We start from the raw sequence: 19425 nt of genomic DNA on the forward strand, positions 1-19425 counted from the left end.
TGCGAAGGGCCACGGTTCTGTGTTTGTCTGGATGACTGAAGGGTAGGCCCAAAATTGAGGAGGAAGCCACCCTAGAAGTGGGTGGCACAATAGGATTGCAGCCTAAATAGAAAGAGGTCTTCCCTTTTACTTCTTCCAGGGAATGGCTCCTCTTCACCACTGCCTTTGGGCATTTGTCTCCTCTTCCTCCTAGCTTCCAGTGTACTCTTCAGTCTTTCTACACTGAACCTTCAGCTTTCCAACCAATCTGTGAAATGAGTTCTAAGCCTTGGACTTTCGATTGGATCCTCAAGCTCTTCAGTGTGCTGATGGCCACTTTGCATTCTTCCACCTGATTAAGCAGGCAGCTATGGTAAGCCTATTTAATAAATCCTTTACATGTCATATACATATTTTAAGTGATTTTTCTTTTCTTTTTTTTTTTTTTTTGAGACAGAGTCTTGCTATGTAGTTCAGGCTAGATCAATTTCACAGTGATCCTCCTGCCTAGAGTTCCAAGTGCTGGGATTATACATATGTACCACCATGCTCTATATTTAATTTAAATTTTTAAAAATAAATAATTTATTTATTTATTTGATACAGGGTCTTGCTATGCAGTTCACACTTGTAGTGATCCTCCTGTTTCAGCCTCCCCAGTGCTGGGATTACAAGTATGTGCAACCACGCCTGATTTTGGGGCCCGCAGTTCCGGGGATGGCACAATATGTGGTACCAGGGATTGAACTTGGGTCTCTGCACTTGCCAGGAAGGTGCTTAGACCAGTTGAGCTATCTGCTAGCCCTTTTAATTTTAAAGAGCAAAAACAAATAACAAAAACAAAGCAACATACAATACACATGATGCAGAATTTCAAAACAATAATAGAAAATTAACAACGGTTGTTGTATTACATACTGTTATCATCAAATCTGTTGCTCAGATTACCAGATATAGGTATGCAAGGTTGGTCAAATAATTAAACATTAACGCCTTTCAACAAACCTTAATTTTTTCTTGTCCTTTTTACTTTTTATTTTAGAGAGTGTAACAATTGATAAGACATTAGGAATGGTACAATTTAGAATGAGAGGTATTCAATAATGATTTTTTATTTTTATTTATTTATATTAATTTTACTGAAAATATAAATTCATGCTGATTTTTTTTTTCCCCGAACTGGGGATTGAACTCAGGCCCTTGCGCTTGCAAGGGAAGTGCTTATTCTGAGCCATCTCCCCGGCCCCAAGAACTGAGCTAGGGCCAGGCCCCCAGTGAGCTAGGGCCAGGACCCCCTCAATCATGATTTTTAAAAAATTTTTTTTCAACCATGATTTCTGATTGCACATTGCTTTCTTTGATGTAGCTGCTTAGATTATAGATATTAGAATATAGTTAGTCAAAGTGAAATTTTAAACATTAACTGCTACTTTGAAAAAATGTATGGAATTTCGTAGTACAATCATCAGCTATTCTGTATACATACTTGCATGATTTGACCCCTTCCTTTTTTCCTATCTTTTCTCCTTTACCTCATTTTCATATATTTAAGTTTTAAACTCATTGTTCTGGTATTGACACATCATCATACTGTTTTTACCTTGTTATTTGTGTTCCACTGTTTCTGATAAGAAACCCACCATAAATTTTATAGGAATTCCCTTGTAGGTAATGAGTCATTTTTCTCTTGCTGCTTTCAAGATTTTCTATTTATTTTTGGTTTTCAATATTTTTATTTTTTTCACTCAGCATGTCTGGGTGTGGATCTCTTTGTACTGACTATACCTTCTTTGGTCATGTTTTCAATACACCTGAATTTTTTTTTTTTTTATGAAGGAAAAATAATTTTTAAAAAGTAGAAATAAGCATTTACATATTTTTACAAAGAAATTTAGAAATCTAACCATATACAGAATTGTAACAGGAACGACCTGTGAATTTTTTTTTTATCCATTTATCCTCAAATATTTTCCTCTTCTGACTCTCCTTCCTGTATTTCCATTGCAGTATGCTAATATGCTTAAAGGTATCCCTTGCCTAGCGTGGTGGAACATGTCTGTAATCGCAGCCCTTGGGAGGCCAAGGCAGGATTTTGAGTTTGATGCCAGCTTGGGCTACATAGTGAGTTCAAGGCCCTATTTTGACCCCCTAAAAAAGTGTGCCATGTTTTTCTGAGGCTCTATTTATTTTGTTTTTGAGTTTATACATTTTGTATCAGCCTATCTTCACACTCACTAATCATTTCTTCTATCAGATGAACTGTTGAATTTCTTTAACAAACTTTTCATTCTAATACTGTACTTTTCGATTCCAGAGTTTCTATTTGTTTTTTCAAACACAAAATTCCTATCATATATATATATATATATATATATATATATATATGCTATTTAATGAGACATTATCTTTTTATCTTCCTTTATCTTTCAAACATAGCTTCCTTCAGTTCTTTGAGCATCTATATAGAATATATGTTAAAGTTCTCATTAAATTTGATGTTTATTAACTTTCACCAGGCATGTTTGTTATCTGCTTTTTTCTTTTTTTTGCATATCTCATTTTTTTACTCCTAGAAAGACATTTTAGCTAATATAGCAACTCTAGATATTATTTTCTCTTGTCATACTTTTTTTCTGTTGAGGTCAGCTTGTTTGTTTTATAATTTGGCTAAACCACCTTCGAGAGGTACCTGGGAGTAACAGGCTGAGACAGTGAGGCTGAGACAGTGTTATCACATAGCTCCCCATCTGCTTTGGAAAAGTGGTAGAGACAGATGGATCCACATAAAAGCAGAGAAATATACACAGAAAGCCATGGACTCCATTAGAGAAATAGTTACACTAATACCATTTTAAACCTTGATGCTGTTGGCATCACTGTTCGACAGCCTTGGGTGTACACACAGAACCTAAGCTGACAGTGATTTTAACAGGGTTTTTTGTTCTTATTTAGTATTACTATGGCTCATATTCACAGAACATGATTATATTCCTCTTGGGAAATTGGTACATTTATACTTTTTTTTTTTTTTGAGACAAGGTTTCACTTTGTAGCCCAGCCCAGGCTGATTCTGCCTCAATTTCCCAAGTGCTGGGATTACAGACATGTGCCCACTGGTACATCTTAACTTTTATTTCATCCCTTTCTCTTCCTTCATCTCTTGATCCCTATCCTGCTTGAGAAAGATCTATCTCCCTACTTCCTACTGTTTTTTATTTTAGGTTTCTAACATAAAAGAAACCAGGCGATATTTGAACTTGTGTGTTCATTTATTTTACTTAATTTTATGGTCTCGGGGTGCATGTTTTCCCACAATGATTCAGTTACTGATTGAGTCACTTACTGCAAGACAGGCCATGTACAGGAACCTAAGGACCTGTAGTAAATGATGAATCTACAAATGACTCAATTAATGATCCTCCCGATTGATTTCCACAGTGGTTGTACTAGTTTACATTCTAACCAACCATGTAGGATTCCTCTTCCTCTCACAGCCTTGCCAGCATTTGCTACTTTTTGCTTTCTTGATGATAGGCATTCTCTCTGGGGTAAGATGGAATCTTACTGTTGTTTTAATTTGCCTTTCTCTAATACTCAGTGATGCTGAACATTTTTTTCCCCACGTATTCATTGCTTATTTGTCCTTCTGAGAAGTGTCCATTTCAGTTATCTACTTTTTTGATTGGGTCTTTTGCTTTGTGCATGTATGTGTGTCTCTCTACATATTCTGTACATTAGTGCTCTGAGAACTATCTGGCATAAAAATTTGAACTGTATTATGCCTCTCCTAAACTGTGTGCTCCATTTGGAATTATGATTATTGACTGCTAGCTCAATTTTGTTTCCTTTTCTTTTTTTTTTTTACGGAGCCGGTGATTGAACTCAGGCCCTTGCGCTTGCCAGGCATGCACTTATTCAACTGAACTATCTCCCCAGTCTCTACTGTTTCTAGCAATATCCTCGAATAAAAATTACTCAGCAGTTTAATTCATTTAAATTTGGACAGGGATAGTCTTTGTCCCAGCTCCTGAAGAGCTCCTCTTACCTACCTCTTTCCTTGGTGCTATCTAGTGAAATTGCTGGCCTTTCCTTTGGCTTACTGCTCTTCATCAAGAGGTGCTGTTACTTTCTTTTAAAATTATTTTTATTGGTACATGTTTGCAGTTCATGGAGTATACACTCACCTTGGGCAGTGTTTATATGTATACACCATTGCTTATTTCTTTTTTAATCCCCTTTCCCTTCCCATCCTACCCTCTCTCTTCTAATATCCCTATTCCATTTTCATTCTTTTTGATATTATTCTTAGCTCATGCTACTGCATATAATGTTTACATGCACTGAATTTATTAGGTTCCTGCTCAAGGCATGTCTTTATTCTACATATTTCCCCTTCCCTTCTCTTCATCCCCATGCTTTTTCCCTTGAAGAGGTACCAAGGGGTCCTTGCACCTAAACTCCTCCACACAGTTTCAAAACAATCAGTTAATTTGGGAAATCCTCTGGAGAACTCTTGTTATGGACTGCCTCTACCTCTGAGAAAAGGGCACTGAGTTCTAGGTAGGGCATTAACCTCTGGTGTCTTCCTGGAGGTGGAAGTTCTGCACTAGAAGTGAGCAGTGGTGAGGACAATCTGGGTTTCTATGTTCTGCTGCGCATGAGGTCGAGGTTCCATTGTATGGGTGAGGGCTTGGTAGAGAAGAAGAATCTCTAACCTCTTCACTGTACTCATCAGTAATTCAGCCTCTTCAACTTTTAGTTGGAGGAGTAAAACATATTAGTGGTCTGCCCCTCTCACTGAGATATAATAGTCACTGGGGAGGCTGGGGATGAAAGAGCCATGTCTTCTTGGCCACATTCAGTGTGTGTGTGTGTGTGTGTGTGTGTGTGTGTGTGTGTGTGTGTGTCTATAATGGGGAATGAAGCTAAGGTTCTTCGCATTGAACTATATTCCACACCTTTTTTATTTTGAGACAGGGTTTCACAAGTTGTCTGTCTAGGCCTAAACTTGTAATTTGCGTGCCTCCGCTTCTCAGACTTCTGGAACTGGAGACACGCACACTATGCCTGGCTTATACTCATTTTGAATAGGGCTTCTATCAAGCTGAAGGGAGGGGGGAAGAAATGGGTTGCAGCTCAAATGCCATAGATTCTTGCTATTACTTATCCAATTCTCAGTATATTTTCTTTAATAAATATATCTTTATCTGATACAAAATGATTTCCAGAATCTTTTTTTGGTTTGAGACAAAAGTCTCACTACATAGTACAGGTTGGCCTTGAATTCACAGCAATCCTCCTGTCTCAGCCTTATCAGTGCTGGGGTTACAGGAGTGTACCACCACATCCAGCTCATAAACTTTAAATGGATGCTTTTAAAATAGTTTTCTGTAGCTCAGTGGATTAAAGTGCCTACTTAGGCAGACATAGGGACTGGGGTTTGATCCCTGGAATGCATGCTGGCCCTGCCCCAAGGGCGCACTGAAACGGTTACTGAGACTGGTCAGGTGGCATGCACCTATAATCCCAGCACTTGGGAGGCTGAAAACTGGTGGGTCACTATGAGTCTGATCTGTGTAATGAGACCCTGTGCTAAATACATACAAATAAAATAAGATAGTTTTCTGCAGCTTTATTTTGTTAGGGAATGGATCCCCACAGAGCTCCCTTCTGCTTCCATCCTGAATATAGAACTGCACCTATCACATCTTACACTGAGGGTCTATCTCTGGCATAAAAATTTTCTGTTGGATGATATACTAGAAGACCTAAACAAGCTTTCTACAGATAGGCTAGGTCTGGACACACTTAAATGAATCACTGTTACTTCTAGCCACAGACTTATCTTTTCTTCAAGCTCTTCAGTCCAACTCAGTCTTAAGACTTTTATATAAAGCCAGGCACTTTGGCCCACCCACATCTGTAATTTTATTATTCTGGAAGACAGGAGATCAGAAATTTGAGCCTAGCGTGGGCAGGTTAGCAACTTAAGAGAGACTTTGTCTCAAACTAAAAGATAAAGAAGAGAGCTGGAGATAAAGTTCAGTACAAAGGCCCTAGATTCAACCTCCATATCAAAACAAACACACAAAAAAAATCACTTTAGGGGCTGGAGAGATGGCTCGGTGGTCTAAGGCACCTACTTGGAACAAGTTTAGCAAAGCACAGGGACCGCGGTTCAATTCCCCAGCACCACATGCCAGCAAGCCCCGCCCCCTGGTGGGTTGAGATGGCCGCGCGCGCGTGCGCGCGCGCACACACACACACACACACAAATAAATAAATAAATTTTTTTAAAAAATCACTTTACAGATTAAAAATCTAGGGCCCAGGGAGACAGCTCAGTAGAATAAGTGCTTGGTTGGCAAGCACATGGTCCTGAGTTCAATTCCCGGTACCGCCAAAAAAAAAAAAAAAAAATCCGATAGGCCAAGTTGTCTAACACTGAGGTATAATCTCAGCCCCAACCAAAACTGACTATTGTTTTTGTTTTTTTCTTTTGTGGTGCTAGGGAATGAACTCAGAGCCTTGTGCATGTGAGGCAAGTGCTCTGCCCCTGAGCTATACACTTTTGAGACAATTACTAGAACTTCTAGTAGAGTTAAGGACATTGTCCTGCTCTGCCAGCTTTTTTTACACAAGAAAGATAGCTAGTTCCAAACAGAAGAACCCAGATCCTATTTCCTGAGTAAAATGTATAAAAATATTTTAAAATTTATTCACAAAGTTGGACATTTCCAAAAGAATTTAAATTTCTAAGAAATTATGAAAATACTAAAGCATATAACAAGATTTTTTTTTTTTTTTTTAGGGAAGGATCTATAGGGTGTTCAGGGTCTCACTACTGGAAGACTTGCAGTGATCTGTTTACAGCCTCCCAAGAGCTGGGATTACAGGTACACACCACCACCCCTAGTCTCAACTGCCATCTTAGTGCGCCCTGGGGGTGGAGCCGGCACAACAGGCCCAGGGATTGAACACCTATCCCCTGCACCTGCTTGCAGGTGCTTTAATCCGCTGAGCTATTTAGCTAGCCCTACAAGTTATATTATTAACTGAAGAAAATTTAAGTTAGATACTTTTAGTGTAACATACGGGCAGAGTGATACATAGAAGATTGCCTAGGAAGTTCTCTACTTATCAGTAATTACCTATAGTGGCAAAGGAAGAGATGCATGAAAGTAACTCATTTTTTTTCTGTGTATTTCCCTATAGGTTAAAGTTTTTCATAATGATAGTGTATTACATTTTCATAAAAACAGGGCCAGGGAGATGGCTCAGCAGAATAAGTGCTTGCCTGGCAAGTGCAAGGGCCTGAGTTTAATCCCCGGTTCTGCCAAAAAAGAAAAGAAAGAAAAAAAAATTACATTTTCATAAAAACAGGGCCAGGGAGATGGCTCAGCAGAGTAAGTGCTTGCCTGGCAAGTGCAAGAGCCTAAGTTTAATCCCTGGTTCTGCCAAAAAAGAAAAGAAAGAAAAAAAAAAAAAAAAAAAAAAAAAAAAAAAAAAGACTAGGTATGAACTTCATAGCCAGACCCTGTCTAAAAATAATTTAAAAATGGCCAAGGATATAGCTCAATAGCACAGCACCTGCCTTGCAAGTGCAAGTTCCTGCATTCAATTTCCAGTACCATAAAAAGTATATTTTTAATTAAGGAAAAAAAATTTAAAACTCAAGGAAAATAAGTAATCAGTTTGACTAGGGGCTGAGACTGTAGCTTACTGGTAGAGAACTTGCCTAACCTCTGAGAAGCCCTGAATTCTAACCTCAGAACTCAAAAGAAGAAAGAAAAGAAAGAAAATCACAACTGAAAAAAACACTGTTGAGGTAAAGTGGTTACTTCATAATCCTTTGATATGGTCACATCCCAAGCTGTTACTGTCAGTCACTCCTCTTCTCTTGAGCAAGTCTCTTTGCATCCACTTTATATTTCTTTTTTCTTTCATTTTCAATAGAACATCTAAGCCTTGGGGTAGGAAGTCTGGTCATTTGTATGAAATTCTCACACAACTGACACATTTCTACCATCCTTCACAATTTCTTAGAAGTTATTTGCTTTCCATTTCATACAGTTTTCATGGCAAGCAAGAACCAAGAGAAGCCTGGTTTTCCTAATGCAGTTGGAACTTTTGTTAAATATAAAAAGAAAAGCTGGGCATGGTAGTGCATGCTACAACCCTAGCGCTTGGGAGGTAAGGCAAGAGTATCACCACAAGTTTGGTGATACACTATGTAGCCTGAGCTACATAGTGAGTTCAAGACCAACCTGAAATATATAGCAATACTCTGTCAAAACCAAAACAAGGGGCTGTGGAGATAGCTTGGTGATCTATATGCCTGCCTGAAAAGGGCAAGGATCCAGGTTGATCCCTGATACTGCATGCTGTGCTAGCAACTGAAACTGGGCATGGTAGTAGATGCCTGTAATCCCAGTGCTGAGGAGGCTGAGATAGGAGGATCACTACCAGCTGCATAGCGAGACCCTGTACCAAATAAATAAATAGTAAGTTTTTTTTTTTTTTAAGTTGCAAGCAAAATGAAACAAAACCTGGTTAAAGAGAGGGAGAAAGCATTTCTGTCATCCTTTGAAATTAGACTGAGAAAAAAAAGTAGAATTCTCTAGTCATTCCTGGTAGTGCAGAAAAAATCTGAAATCTCTCCTTTCTATGGAATAGAAAGCAAACTTAAAGATGGATGATTAAAAAAAAAAAAGATGGATTATTAGTTACAGGAGTACCTTTCTCATTCAGCCTAAGTTGTCTCTGAACATGCACTAAAAAGAGAAGCTGCCAAGTCATTGCAAAACTGCCCATGTATATTCCCAAAAACTAAGTTATAAGGTCCCATTAATATACTCAAACTATTATCCAATTCCAACAAACTTTTTCCTGGTTTTATATCCAAGTAACCATAAACCACCAATAAGAAAAGCATTACTAAAGGTAAGCAGGTAGGCATACTAAAGTACTGATGAGAAAATAACAAAAAGCTTTCACACAGGGGCCGGGGAGATGGCTCAGTGGAATAAGCACTTCCCTGGCAAGCACAAGGGCCTGAGTTCAATCCCCGGTTCCGCAAAAAAAAAAAAAAAAAAAAAAGCTTTCACAAGCATATCAAATGATGCAAACTGCCCACTGGCATGGGATAACCAGCTTGAGAAACAGCAGCAGGCTCCAGGGCTTCACTGTATTAAGGGCTTCACTTTTTGTTAATACAGTAACAAGTTCATAAAAATGATGTCTGAGCCAGTAGGAAAGAAATTCAGAAACCTCTATTTAGAGAAGAGAATATAAATTCTAGAATAGTATTCATTCAAACTGATGCTCAAAAGGTGTTACCTCAGTTATATGGGAAATGGCTAAATAAATGACATCCTTTGGTCTCAATGGCTGAAATATCATTGTAGTCCTTAAAAAACATCTCATCCAGTTAGTTTAACATGTTCTACTATAGGAAAATTTATTTATTTATTTATTTATTTATTTATGGCAGAACTGGGGCTAGAACTCAGGCCCTTATGCTTGCCAGGGAAGCACTTATTCTACTAAGCCATCTCCCTGGCCCTTTTTATTTTTATTTTAAAGAGAAGAGAAAAATAATACACATTTAGAAATGATATACAATTAAAAAAAAAAAAAACCAAGATGCTAGGTATTCAAAAGTGGCTGTTATATTGCACATTGTCTTCAATGTAGTTGCTTAGATTACCAGATACAAACATTTAAAATTGGTCAAAGTAAAAATTTTAAGCATTAAAATTTGCTACCTTCAAAAAACTGATAGAGGGCCGGGGAGATGGCTCAGTAGAATAAGCACTTCCCTGGCCAGCACAAGGGTCCAAGTTCAATCCCCAGTTCCACAAAAAACAACAAACAAACAAATAAACAAACAAAGAACCTGATAGAAAGCAGTAAATCATCTTAGCTATCTTGTGTATATATACTTACATAACTTTTTCCCTTTCTTTTCTCCTTTCCCTCATCTCAACTGTCCATTCTTTTTGCTCAGTTTCTTTTCCTTTCACAGTATCTATTGTACCTTTTAGATTTTATTTACTTCTTCAGGTTTTTACACCAGGCACACAATACAATGTTTACACATATGGGCTTGATTTATTTCACTTATGAGTATAGCCTCTAGTTGCATCCACTTACCTATAAAAGCTTCAAGTTTGTCTTTATAGCTAAGTAATACTCTACTGTACAAAAATACCATATCTTTTTTATTCATTCCTCAGTTGATGGGCATCTGGGTTGTTTCCAAGATTTAGCTATGACAAATTGTGCAGGAAAAGGTATTTGAATACTTGCTGAACCCTGCATTAGTAAAAGAAAATATGGTGTTTCTTGTAGCGTGCTAAAAGAAATCATAATCCCCAAGGAGTATTTCACTATAGTTGTCCACAGTTGGCAATAAAATACCTGAAATCAAGAAGTCACTTGGGCAAATGAGTATTTTCCTAAGTACATTTGGAGGAAGACTTTTTCCAAGTACCTAAACAATCTTGATCATGATAGAAGAACCTCTGATATTAGAACTTCTTCATTTTGTCAAAGCATTATTGCTGCCAAAAATTTTTATAGGAACACTTCAAAGGCAACTTCATCCCAACTAGTTACCTGAGGAGCCACAAGGCAGGGGCTTGCCACACACTTTTCCACATGAAGGGACAGGGTCCATACATGTCTTCCGACTGTTACTTCCCAGTTCTACCAATTGGCTGAGAGGAGTTTGGCCACAAGGGCAAAAGCGTACCAAATAGGGGAGCCGTGGGCAAGGCTGGCAGGGTTGAGGGTGGCACACTTGAGAACATGTATGGTTCCCACACTTCAAGTCTCTGTAAAGAAAAACAGAATTATTATAAAAGGGTTGCATAAAACACAGCTTTATTCTAACTGAGAAAATGTAAAACCTTACTTGCCACATATCTTTAAACAGCTGAAGTCCCCAAATCCATCAGACTTTCCTGTGTCTGTTCCACACAAAACATCTCGGGGGGTGCTGCCACAGTAGCATACTTGAGGACAAAATTCAAAAGGAACAGATTAGTAACTTGTATGTGTTCTTAAAATATTCCTAACAATCTATAAAGAGACACAAAATGCAACTGGTAGGGGCAGCACATGCCTATAATCTCAGCACTATGGGTGGCTGAAGGAGGAGTACAAGTTTAAATCTAGCCTGGCAACTTAGGGACTTGGTGATATGCTGTCTCAAAATAAAAATGGTCTGGGAATGCAGATCAGTGAGAAGATCCTGGGTTCTATCCCAGTACTGCAAAGAAGAAAGAGAAAAAAAGAAAATACAAAATGTTCTTCCTTGAACAGTTGATCAGATCTGATGTAGAAATTGGCACAGTTGTAAGATCCACCTTATAGCTTAATACAGGAACAAATACAAAAAGCCTTGTTAAACTGCGAATACCTCATAGTGCTGCTGCAACACACCATGAGAACAGCATTCAGGAGAAACAACCACTAAACTGTACAGAGGGTACTCTCTGGTCCATAACGCATGGTGCAACACCATGGGTTGTCAGGCTCCCTGGGAGACTCACAGAGGATGGACAAGCTAAACTGGTAGAAGTGGCAGATGGGTTGATGCCTGGATCTCCATTCACATCAACACAAGCAGCATAAACTACATGCTTTTATGATGGAGTTCATGCAAAGTGGAAAGGAAATATCCTTGCTACTAAAAATACTTAAATGATCATGACAGCATAAAATTCTTAACTATTTGTATACTACTGTTAAACCTGAAGTAATCATGTCTGAGTATTCACGTTGAGAAGAACGGCTCATTTTTATTTTTGGTACCAGGAATCAAACTCAGGACTTGGCACTTGCCAGGCAAATACTTGTGTTGCTGAGTATATCCCTGGATTTGAGTATTTACAATGAGTAAAAAGTTTCAAATACTTTGAAAGGGCTGGGGGTATAGCTCAGTGGTAGAGTCCTTGCCTAGCATCCAGTCACCAGTATTATAAAACAACAAAAGAAAACCTCATTCATTCAATATACACTTATCAGATATATTAATACAGATGTAGGAAAAAAATTACTATTTGTGAAATCAATCACTTGATAAACAAGTCCTAGCAACGAGGACCTTCTGTAAGTAAGCTTTTCTTTGCTAAGTTTCTGCTCACACAGGACATAGCCTTTTTTCAGAGGTATGAGCAGAAAGTTGTTAAGAGTTAAGGGTAAAAAAATTATGAAATAAAATAGAGCCTTTGGCCAATCAGGAAATAATCTAAGTGTAATACCAAAAAGCTTTGCTGTACTTAAGCATAAGTTGGTGCCAGAAGGGTTAGTCACAGCTGGCTATTATTAGGGAACCAGAAACAGCCTGGAGGAAGGACTCTGTTGCCAGCCTTAGTCTGTTTAGCACTTCAGCCAAATATCAATGAACACCTAAAATTAACTCTTATTAAATCTCTGCATTAGGCTAAAAGGCATGCTAGAAGAATTACCATTTGAGAAGAGAAACTATAGGTGCGGCCAAAATATTTTGAAGATATCTGACATATACAGAAAAACTTTTTAAAAAAGGGCTGGGGATGAAACCCATTGCAGAGGCCCTAGGTTTAATTTCCAGTATTGAAAGAGAGAAAGACAAATGAGGAAGGCAGAGACAGAGAGAGACAGAGACAGAGACAGAGAGAGACAGAGAGAGAGACAGAGAGAGACAGAGAGAGACAGAGAGAGAAAAGACACATTATTTATCTTTATTTATCTATCACTCCTACTGACTATTTCAGTTTTCTGTTTTGGGGCTCTAAGTTTTTTATATGGTACATAGGTCATAAGATACACAGGTTTATTTTTACAAAAAAAAAAACAAAACACTAAACTTGTCTAAAGTGGATGTACCACTTTACACACTTGCCAGTTATATATGAGAATTCCAACTGTTCTTACCTTACCAACATTTGGCCGTTATTTTTTATTTTAGCTATTCTATTAAATTTAACAGGTACTTCACTTCAGGTTTGGATTTTTCTCCCTTTCCTTTGATCTTCCTTCCTCACTGTGGATTTTTTTTTTTTTAATTTATTTTTTTGTATTTTAGGGAAGGGTCTACAGGGTGTTCAGGGTCTCACTACTACACTGGACTCGTAGTGATCTGCTTGTTTATAGCCTACCAAGAGCTGGGGTTATAGGCATATGACACCATGAAAGGCCCAGGGATCAAGCTCTTGGCCCCTGCACCTGCTTACAGGTGTCACTGTGGATTTTTAAAACTGCAATATAATTTACATACCATGAAGTTCCAGAAAAGCCCACTAGCACTGCAGCTGATGTGCACACCACTTACCCTGATTCAGTATGATCCGACAAGGCTGACATTGGCCACCATGGCATAGCTCAGCACAATGGTGCTGACCACAGTTCAAAATATTCTCACAGGGGTTAGAACAGTGGACTGAGACAGCCTGACCACAGCGAACCGTGTGCCTATAAAGACAGTAGATGTAAAGATGACATCAGTCCAAAAGTTTCTATTGCACAGCTAACCAAACAGTGAAGGCCAAACCCTCCTCTTTAAACCTGCTAACCCTCTCTTGACACTGTTGCTTCTCCAATCTTTTTTGAGACAGGGTCCTGCTATGTAGTTTAGGCTGGCCTTGAACTCATTTGTATAGGCCAGGTTGGCCGTAACTCATACAAATCCACCTGTCTCAGCTTCCTGAGTGCTGGGATTATAGGAGTGTTCCACCATGTGTGGCCCTTGCCCCCCTTTCTCCCTATATCTCCTTCCTCCAATTATTTCCTTAATTATCTCTCTTTCTTCACTTTCTTTTTTCTCCTTTTTTGTAGTTTTTATATCCTGACCTATCTCTTTCTTCCCTATTTCTGATCAATGAAACACTGAAGGCTATTTCTGAGAATTTGTTCTATGTGATTTTATCTAAATTCTATGAAGCAGGATGTGGGAGAGAGGAGAGCCCTGGATGAAGGGCTAGAAGACACAGACTGTAGTCCTAGTTTTGTCTAGAACTTCCACCTTACAGGCTAGGGAGGAAAGATATCCAGCTCTGACATAGACTTAAAACACAATGAGTTTTTCTTGACCTAGCATGTTGGCCCTTTGCAGTGCTATATTACTAGATCTGACTTTGATTCAGAATGGGGAAATCACTGTAGTTTGTTCTAATAATTATGCTAATTTTGCAGATTTATGGGCTTTTACATAATGTCTTTGGTCTCTTTATAGGGTTTAATACTTGGAGCCTACTTTAATCCATCCCTTAATTCTATCTCAACTACATTATTTTAAACATGTGCATTTTTTTTTTTTTTTTAATTTTATTTATTTGTGTGTGTGTGTGTGGCCAGCTCAGCCCACCAGGGGGCGGGGCTGGCTGGCATGTGGTGCTGGGGGATTGAACCGCGGTCCCTGCGCTTCGCTGAGCTTGTTCTAAGTAGGTGCTTTAGACCACTGAGCCATCTCACCAGCCCTCAACTACATTATTTTAAAAGTTATTTTTAGCTGGATATAGTGGGACATTCCTGTAACCCTAGCTACTCAGAAGGCTGAGGCTAGAACATCGTGACTTTGAAGCCAGTATAGGAAAAATAACAAGACTCATCTAAAAAATAGTGAAACCTTGTCTCAAAGATAACTAACTGAAATACTGTAAAAATAAAAAGTCAATGCTCTAATACACAGATGACTGATTAGCATAATGGCTACCATCAGTCTATTATACAACCATATACCTAGCACACGGCTAACATCAACCTCTTATTTCAATTTTATAAGAATGAAGCTCCACAAGACTGTATAACTTGCCCAGGATCAACAAGTTATGCAGTAGGCCCTAGAACTCATCTGACCCAGAATGCTTGCATGTGTCTCATACTGCTGCAAAAGCACATTCCTGAGGATGTGCCTGATCTCATTTTGTCTCAGGGTCCAGTTATCATTTTAAGATCTTCCTGGGCCTTCAAGGTACTCCACACCCATCCGTGGTGCTTGCACCAAAGATGTAGAACTTGAATTATATATAGAGCAGGATTACTGGGGTTACTTATTCTTTTTCTTTTTTTTTTCAGAACCAGGGATTGAACTCAGGCCCTTGCGCTTGCCAGGGAAGCACTTAATCCACTGAGCCATCTCCCCGGCCCCTACATATTCTTACTTGCAATCATATTTACTGAAAAATCTTCTAGGTGCCAGCAGATACTATGCTGGGCACAGAAAAAATGGTGCCTACTTCCTGGACCTTAATAAGCCTGGGCTCACCTTCCGGTTTTATTACCCATTAGAGAGGTTAAGAAAATTCTTGTCACCTTGGTATTTCACTGAATGGGTAATTTTACAATCTCACTGTGCATACAATTTCTTAATCAACTATCAGGTAAAATAGGATTAGTGACATAAACACACTGCTATTAGAGAACAGTCCCACAGTTGGCCTCAATATCAGTTCTGCACCCTCAGATTTAACCAAGAGAACATAAACAATTAAAAAAATATAGCATGCCGGGTGTGGTGGCGCATGCCTGTAAGCCCAGCACATGGGGGGCTGAGGCACGAGGATCACTAAGAGTTACTAGGAGACTAACCTGGGCTACAAAGTGAGCTCAAGGCCAGCCTGAACTGCATAGTGAGACCTTGTCTTAAAAAAAAAAAAAAAAAAAAAAAAAATCCATACTGAACATGTAAAGACCTCTTCCTTGTCATTATTCCTAAAATAATATAATTTAACATCAATTTTCATGATATTTACATTGTATTAGGTAATATGAATCATGTAGAGAAGATTTTAAGTAAAGAGGAAGATATGTGCAGGTTATGAACAAATACCATGCTAATTGGTATTAAGATACTGAGTGTCTGGGCTCCTGGAAACAATCCCCCATGGATGTCACAGGATCACTGTATTACTTATTACTTGTTTCTATCTACTAGCTATCTTTTGTTTGGGAAATGCACAAGTAAATCAAGCATGTGGAAACTGAAGTCTTCTTTAGAGTACAATTTTAACTTTACCTGGTGCGTCCACATTCACATGCTTTAGTCATAAAGGCAGGGCAGGCTGGGCAGGGTCCAGGATGGCAGAGACTAAAAAAGAAAGGCTACAGTGAATAAATCATATCCTATACCCAAACCAAAACAAAGCTGCCCCAACTGGGTCCTATTATGAATAAACCTACTATGAAATGTTTTATTATTTCTCTAAAGCTCAGGAACTTAGCAAGATCCTATCTCAAAAAAAGGAAAAAAAAAAAAAAAAAAAAAAGGCTGGGGATGTAGCTCAGTGTGATGGCCCTAGGTTCAATCCCCAGTACTACAAAAACAAATTTAGGATTAAAACTTCCAGCCAGATGGTCATGGTGGCATACACCTGTGATTCCAGCACTTGGGAGGCTGAGGCAGGACTGATACAAGTTCAAATCCAGGCTGGGTACACAGTGACATAGTGAGTTCAAGGCCAGCCTGAATTACATAGCAAGAACTTGTCTTTCTTAAAAATGTACTTAGTATAAGGTCAACAGGGTCTCACGCTCAGCATACCCTGGGGGTAGGGCCAGCACGACATGACAAGGATTGAACCCTGGCCACTGCATTCTGCATTTTTTAAATTAATTAATAAATTAATTATTTAAAAAGGAGTTGGGGGCTACTGATGTTGCTTAAGCCAGACCTGATGGTCACACTACAATCTTAGCACACTGAGGCTGAAGTAGGAGACTGACAGTTCAAAGCCAGCCAGGTCTACATAAATGAGATCCCATTTAAAAAAGGAAACAACAACAACAACCCCACCAAAACAATGAAATTTTCAGCTTATGACACTTGACCAGAAAACTAAAGCTCAAGTCAAAATACTGGTTTTATTTGGGTCTGACAAAGATGGCATTTTTCAAATATGCCATTAGCTCACTTACTGCAGTCTGTGGGGGAGAAAAACAGCTTGACACTAACGTGACTGGCAGAATGCCCAACAGAGTCCGGTGTAAGATCAGATTCTGGGTTGGGGAGATAGCTCAGTGGCATAAGCCCTTGTCTGGCAAGTGCAAAATCCTGAGTTCGATCCCCAGTACCAAAAAAAATTCATATTCTGAGCAAAGTAACAGAACTCAAATCTAATAGATCCATAAGAATGATCCTTCTCAGCTGGTGTGGTGATCATCAGGCAATGGGGTACACAGAGAACAGTGAGGACATAGGAGTGGGTTGCACACTGATAAACGTCAAAGGGAAAGAAGAAGGGGTATGGGTCTATTCAGATCTCTGGGTAGAATGCTCTTTATAGGAATCATAGTATTGAAATTAGTTAAAAAAAACCAAAAAACAAAAAACAACTTTACAAAATAGAATTTGTACATTCAAATAAATAATGCCCTCTTTTGGGAACTTTCATAACAACTTTTTTTTCCTATAGACTTTTGGATCACTATTTTGGGGGTGGGGTGCTTAGGACCTTGCACTAGCCAGGCAGATGCTTATGCTGCTGAGATATCTCCCCAGTCCCTATAACAACTTTTTTTAAAGAGGGAATTTTAAGTGACAGCAAGGTATAATCCCCTGGGAACTGAAATGCAACCGGAGGCAGGTCTAATTAATCCCTTGGGTAACAGAATTTTATGCAAATGTAGTCTGGTTGGGATAATGATGGTTATATGAAGGACTAAACTCAAGGTCTTGGCACTGAGTTACAACCCCCCTTTTTCATTCTGAGACAGGACCTCAAAAGTCACTAAGGTTGTAGTCTCAAACTTGGAAGTTCTCCTGGTTGAGCCTCCCAGAATGCTGAGCTTACAGGTGGGCACTACTACACCCAGCTTGGGATTTTTAACTTCATATGTATCTCCTAATTCAGTTCTAATAACTTTTAAATGAGATCAAACCCTGGAAACAATATAGGAACAAGAGCCCAAGTCTTCTAAGGTGACCTCTTTTCACAAAAAGTGTCTTAGATATGCATTTAGGCAGATACCTTTAAAGATGAGGGTCATTGTTCAATAGTTGTATTTCAAACGATATGGCTCAACTCCTTTATGTAAATCTGTCTCTCCACCTACCTCTCTATTTTTGAGGCAAAGTCTCACTATATAGTCCAGGCTGGCCTTGAGTTACCATGCCCAGCACAAGTAAAACAATTTAAATAATTTAAATGATGAATAAACTATGGGGCAGGTATGAGTGTCTAAAGAATTTCAAAAGTCCCTGGGAATTTGTATAGCTTCTGAACTCAATCCTGGGTTTTCTTAACCTTTTTTTTTTTTCAGGAGGAGATATTGGGGATTGAACCCTCACCCTTCACTGAGCTCCATTTCCAGCTTTTGCTTTTTTTTTTTTTTTTTTTTTTTTTTTTTTGCGGAACCGGGGATTGAACTCAGGGCCTTGGGCTTGCCAGGGAAGCGCTTATTCCACAGAGTCATCTGCCCGGCCCCTGCTTTTTATCTTAAGACACAGTCTCACTAAGTTGCCCAGGTGGGTTTCAACTTGCAATCCTCCTGCCTTGGCCTCCTAGTGTACAAGGATTATAAGCATATACCACAACTTGTGGCTATATCTGCAGGGTTTTACCCACTCCCACAGACTGAACTGCTCTAAGAAAGAGCCTGGATATTGGTGTTTTAAAATGTTCCCTACAGGGTCAGGGAGGTGGCTCAGTAGAGTAAGTGCTTCCCTGGCAAGAGCAAGGGCCTGAGTTCAATCCCCAGTTCTGCCAAAACAAAAACAAAAAAAAAAATAAAATAAAATCGTTCCCTAATTGATTCTAATACGCATCCAAGTTGAAAACCATTGCTCTAGAGAATTTTCTGACCTATGCGATAACTCAAAATAGAGGAAGTGGCCAACTATGGCTTCTGAGTCCCAGTAAGTATAAGACACACAAAGCTTTGTCTGAGACCCGGAAAGTACTATTGAGAAATGGGATTGCTTCTCGGCCTTTTGGCTAAGATCAAGTGTGAGGAATGGGATTCAGTAACCTCTAGAGTCCTGACAGGAGAAAAAGGATTTCTAAGCTAAGTATAGAATTTCCAGAGCCACAAAAGAACAGATTATAGTGGACTCATTCCTTCGGACAAGATGATTGCTACCTGATTCATATAACTTTATAAAAATTTTTTAGCAATGTATGATTGCAACTGTCCTAGTAACCTGTTTTGAAACTGTCTCATTACTATTTTTCTCATTTAAATTAATTTAAAAAATAAAAATAAAGTTTTAAAAAATTATTTATTTATTTGGTGCAACATCTCACTACATAGCTCGGACTCACAGCGATCCTCCTGTCTCAGCCTCCCTAGTGCTGGGATTACAGGCATGCACCATCACGCCTGGTTTCCGTGGCTGGCACAGTTTGTAGTACCAGGGATCAAACCTGAGTCCTTGCACTCACCAGGCAGGCACCTAGACCACCAAGCTATCTCTTCACCCCTCGCATGACTTTTGATATCATCTGGTAGTCATGATAAAAA

General features: G+C 38.9%; 1 protein-coding gene across 3 annotated transcripts in view; it reads right to left on the reverse strand.

Moving 5' to 3' along the window:
- Nfx1 (nuclear transcription factor, X-box binding 1) overlaps positions 1 to 19425 on the reverse strand; it is a 77450-nt gene that overhangs the window by 33455 nt on the left and 24570 nt on the right. For all 3 annotated transcript variants that reach the window (XR_002821258.1, XM_004631920.3, XM_004631919.2), the window contains exons 6-9: positions 15983 to 16054; positions 13301 to 13440; positions 10898 to 10997; positions 10600 to 10817 (exon numbers count right to left, since the gene is read on the reverse strand). Coding sequence is in view for 2 of the 3 variants with exons in the window: in XM_004631920.3 (XP_004631977.1) it covers positions 10600 to 10817; positions 10898 to 10997; positions 13301 to 13440; positions 15983 to 16054 (530 nt within the window). In the remaining variant the exon portion in view is untranslated. The remainder of the gene's footprint in view (positions 1 to 10599; positions 10818 to 10897; positions 10998 to 13300; positions 13441 to 15982; positions 16055 to 19425) is intronic.

Source organism: Octodon degus, unplaced genomic scaffold (genome assembly GCF_000260255.1).
Source record: "Octodon degus isolate 3935 unplaced genomic scaffold, OctDeg1.0 scaffold00045, whole genome shotgun sequence".
NCBI lineage: Eukaryota > Metazoa > Chordata > Mammalia > Rodentia > Octodontidae > Octodon > Octodon degus.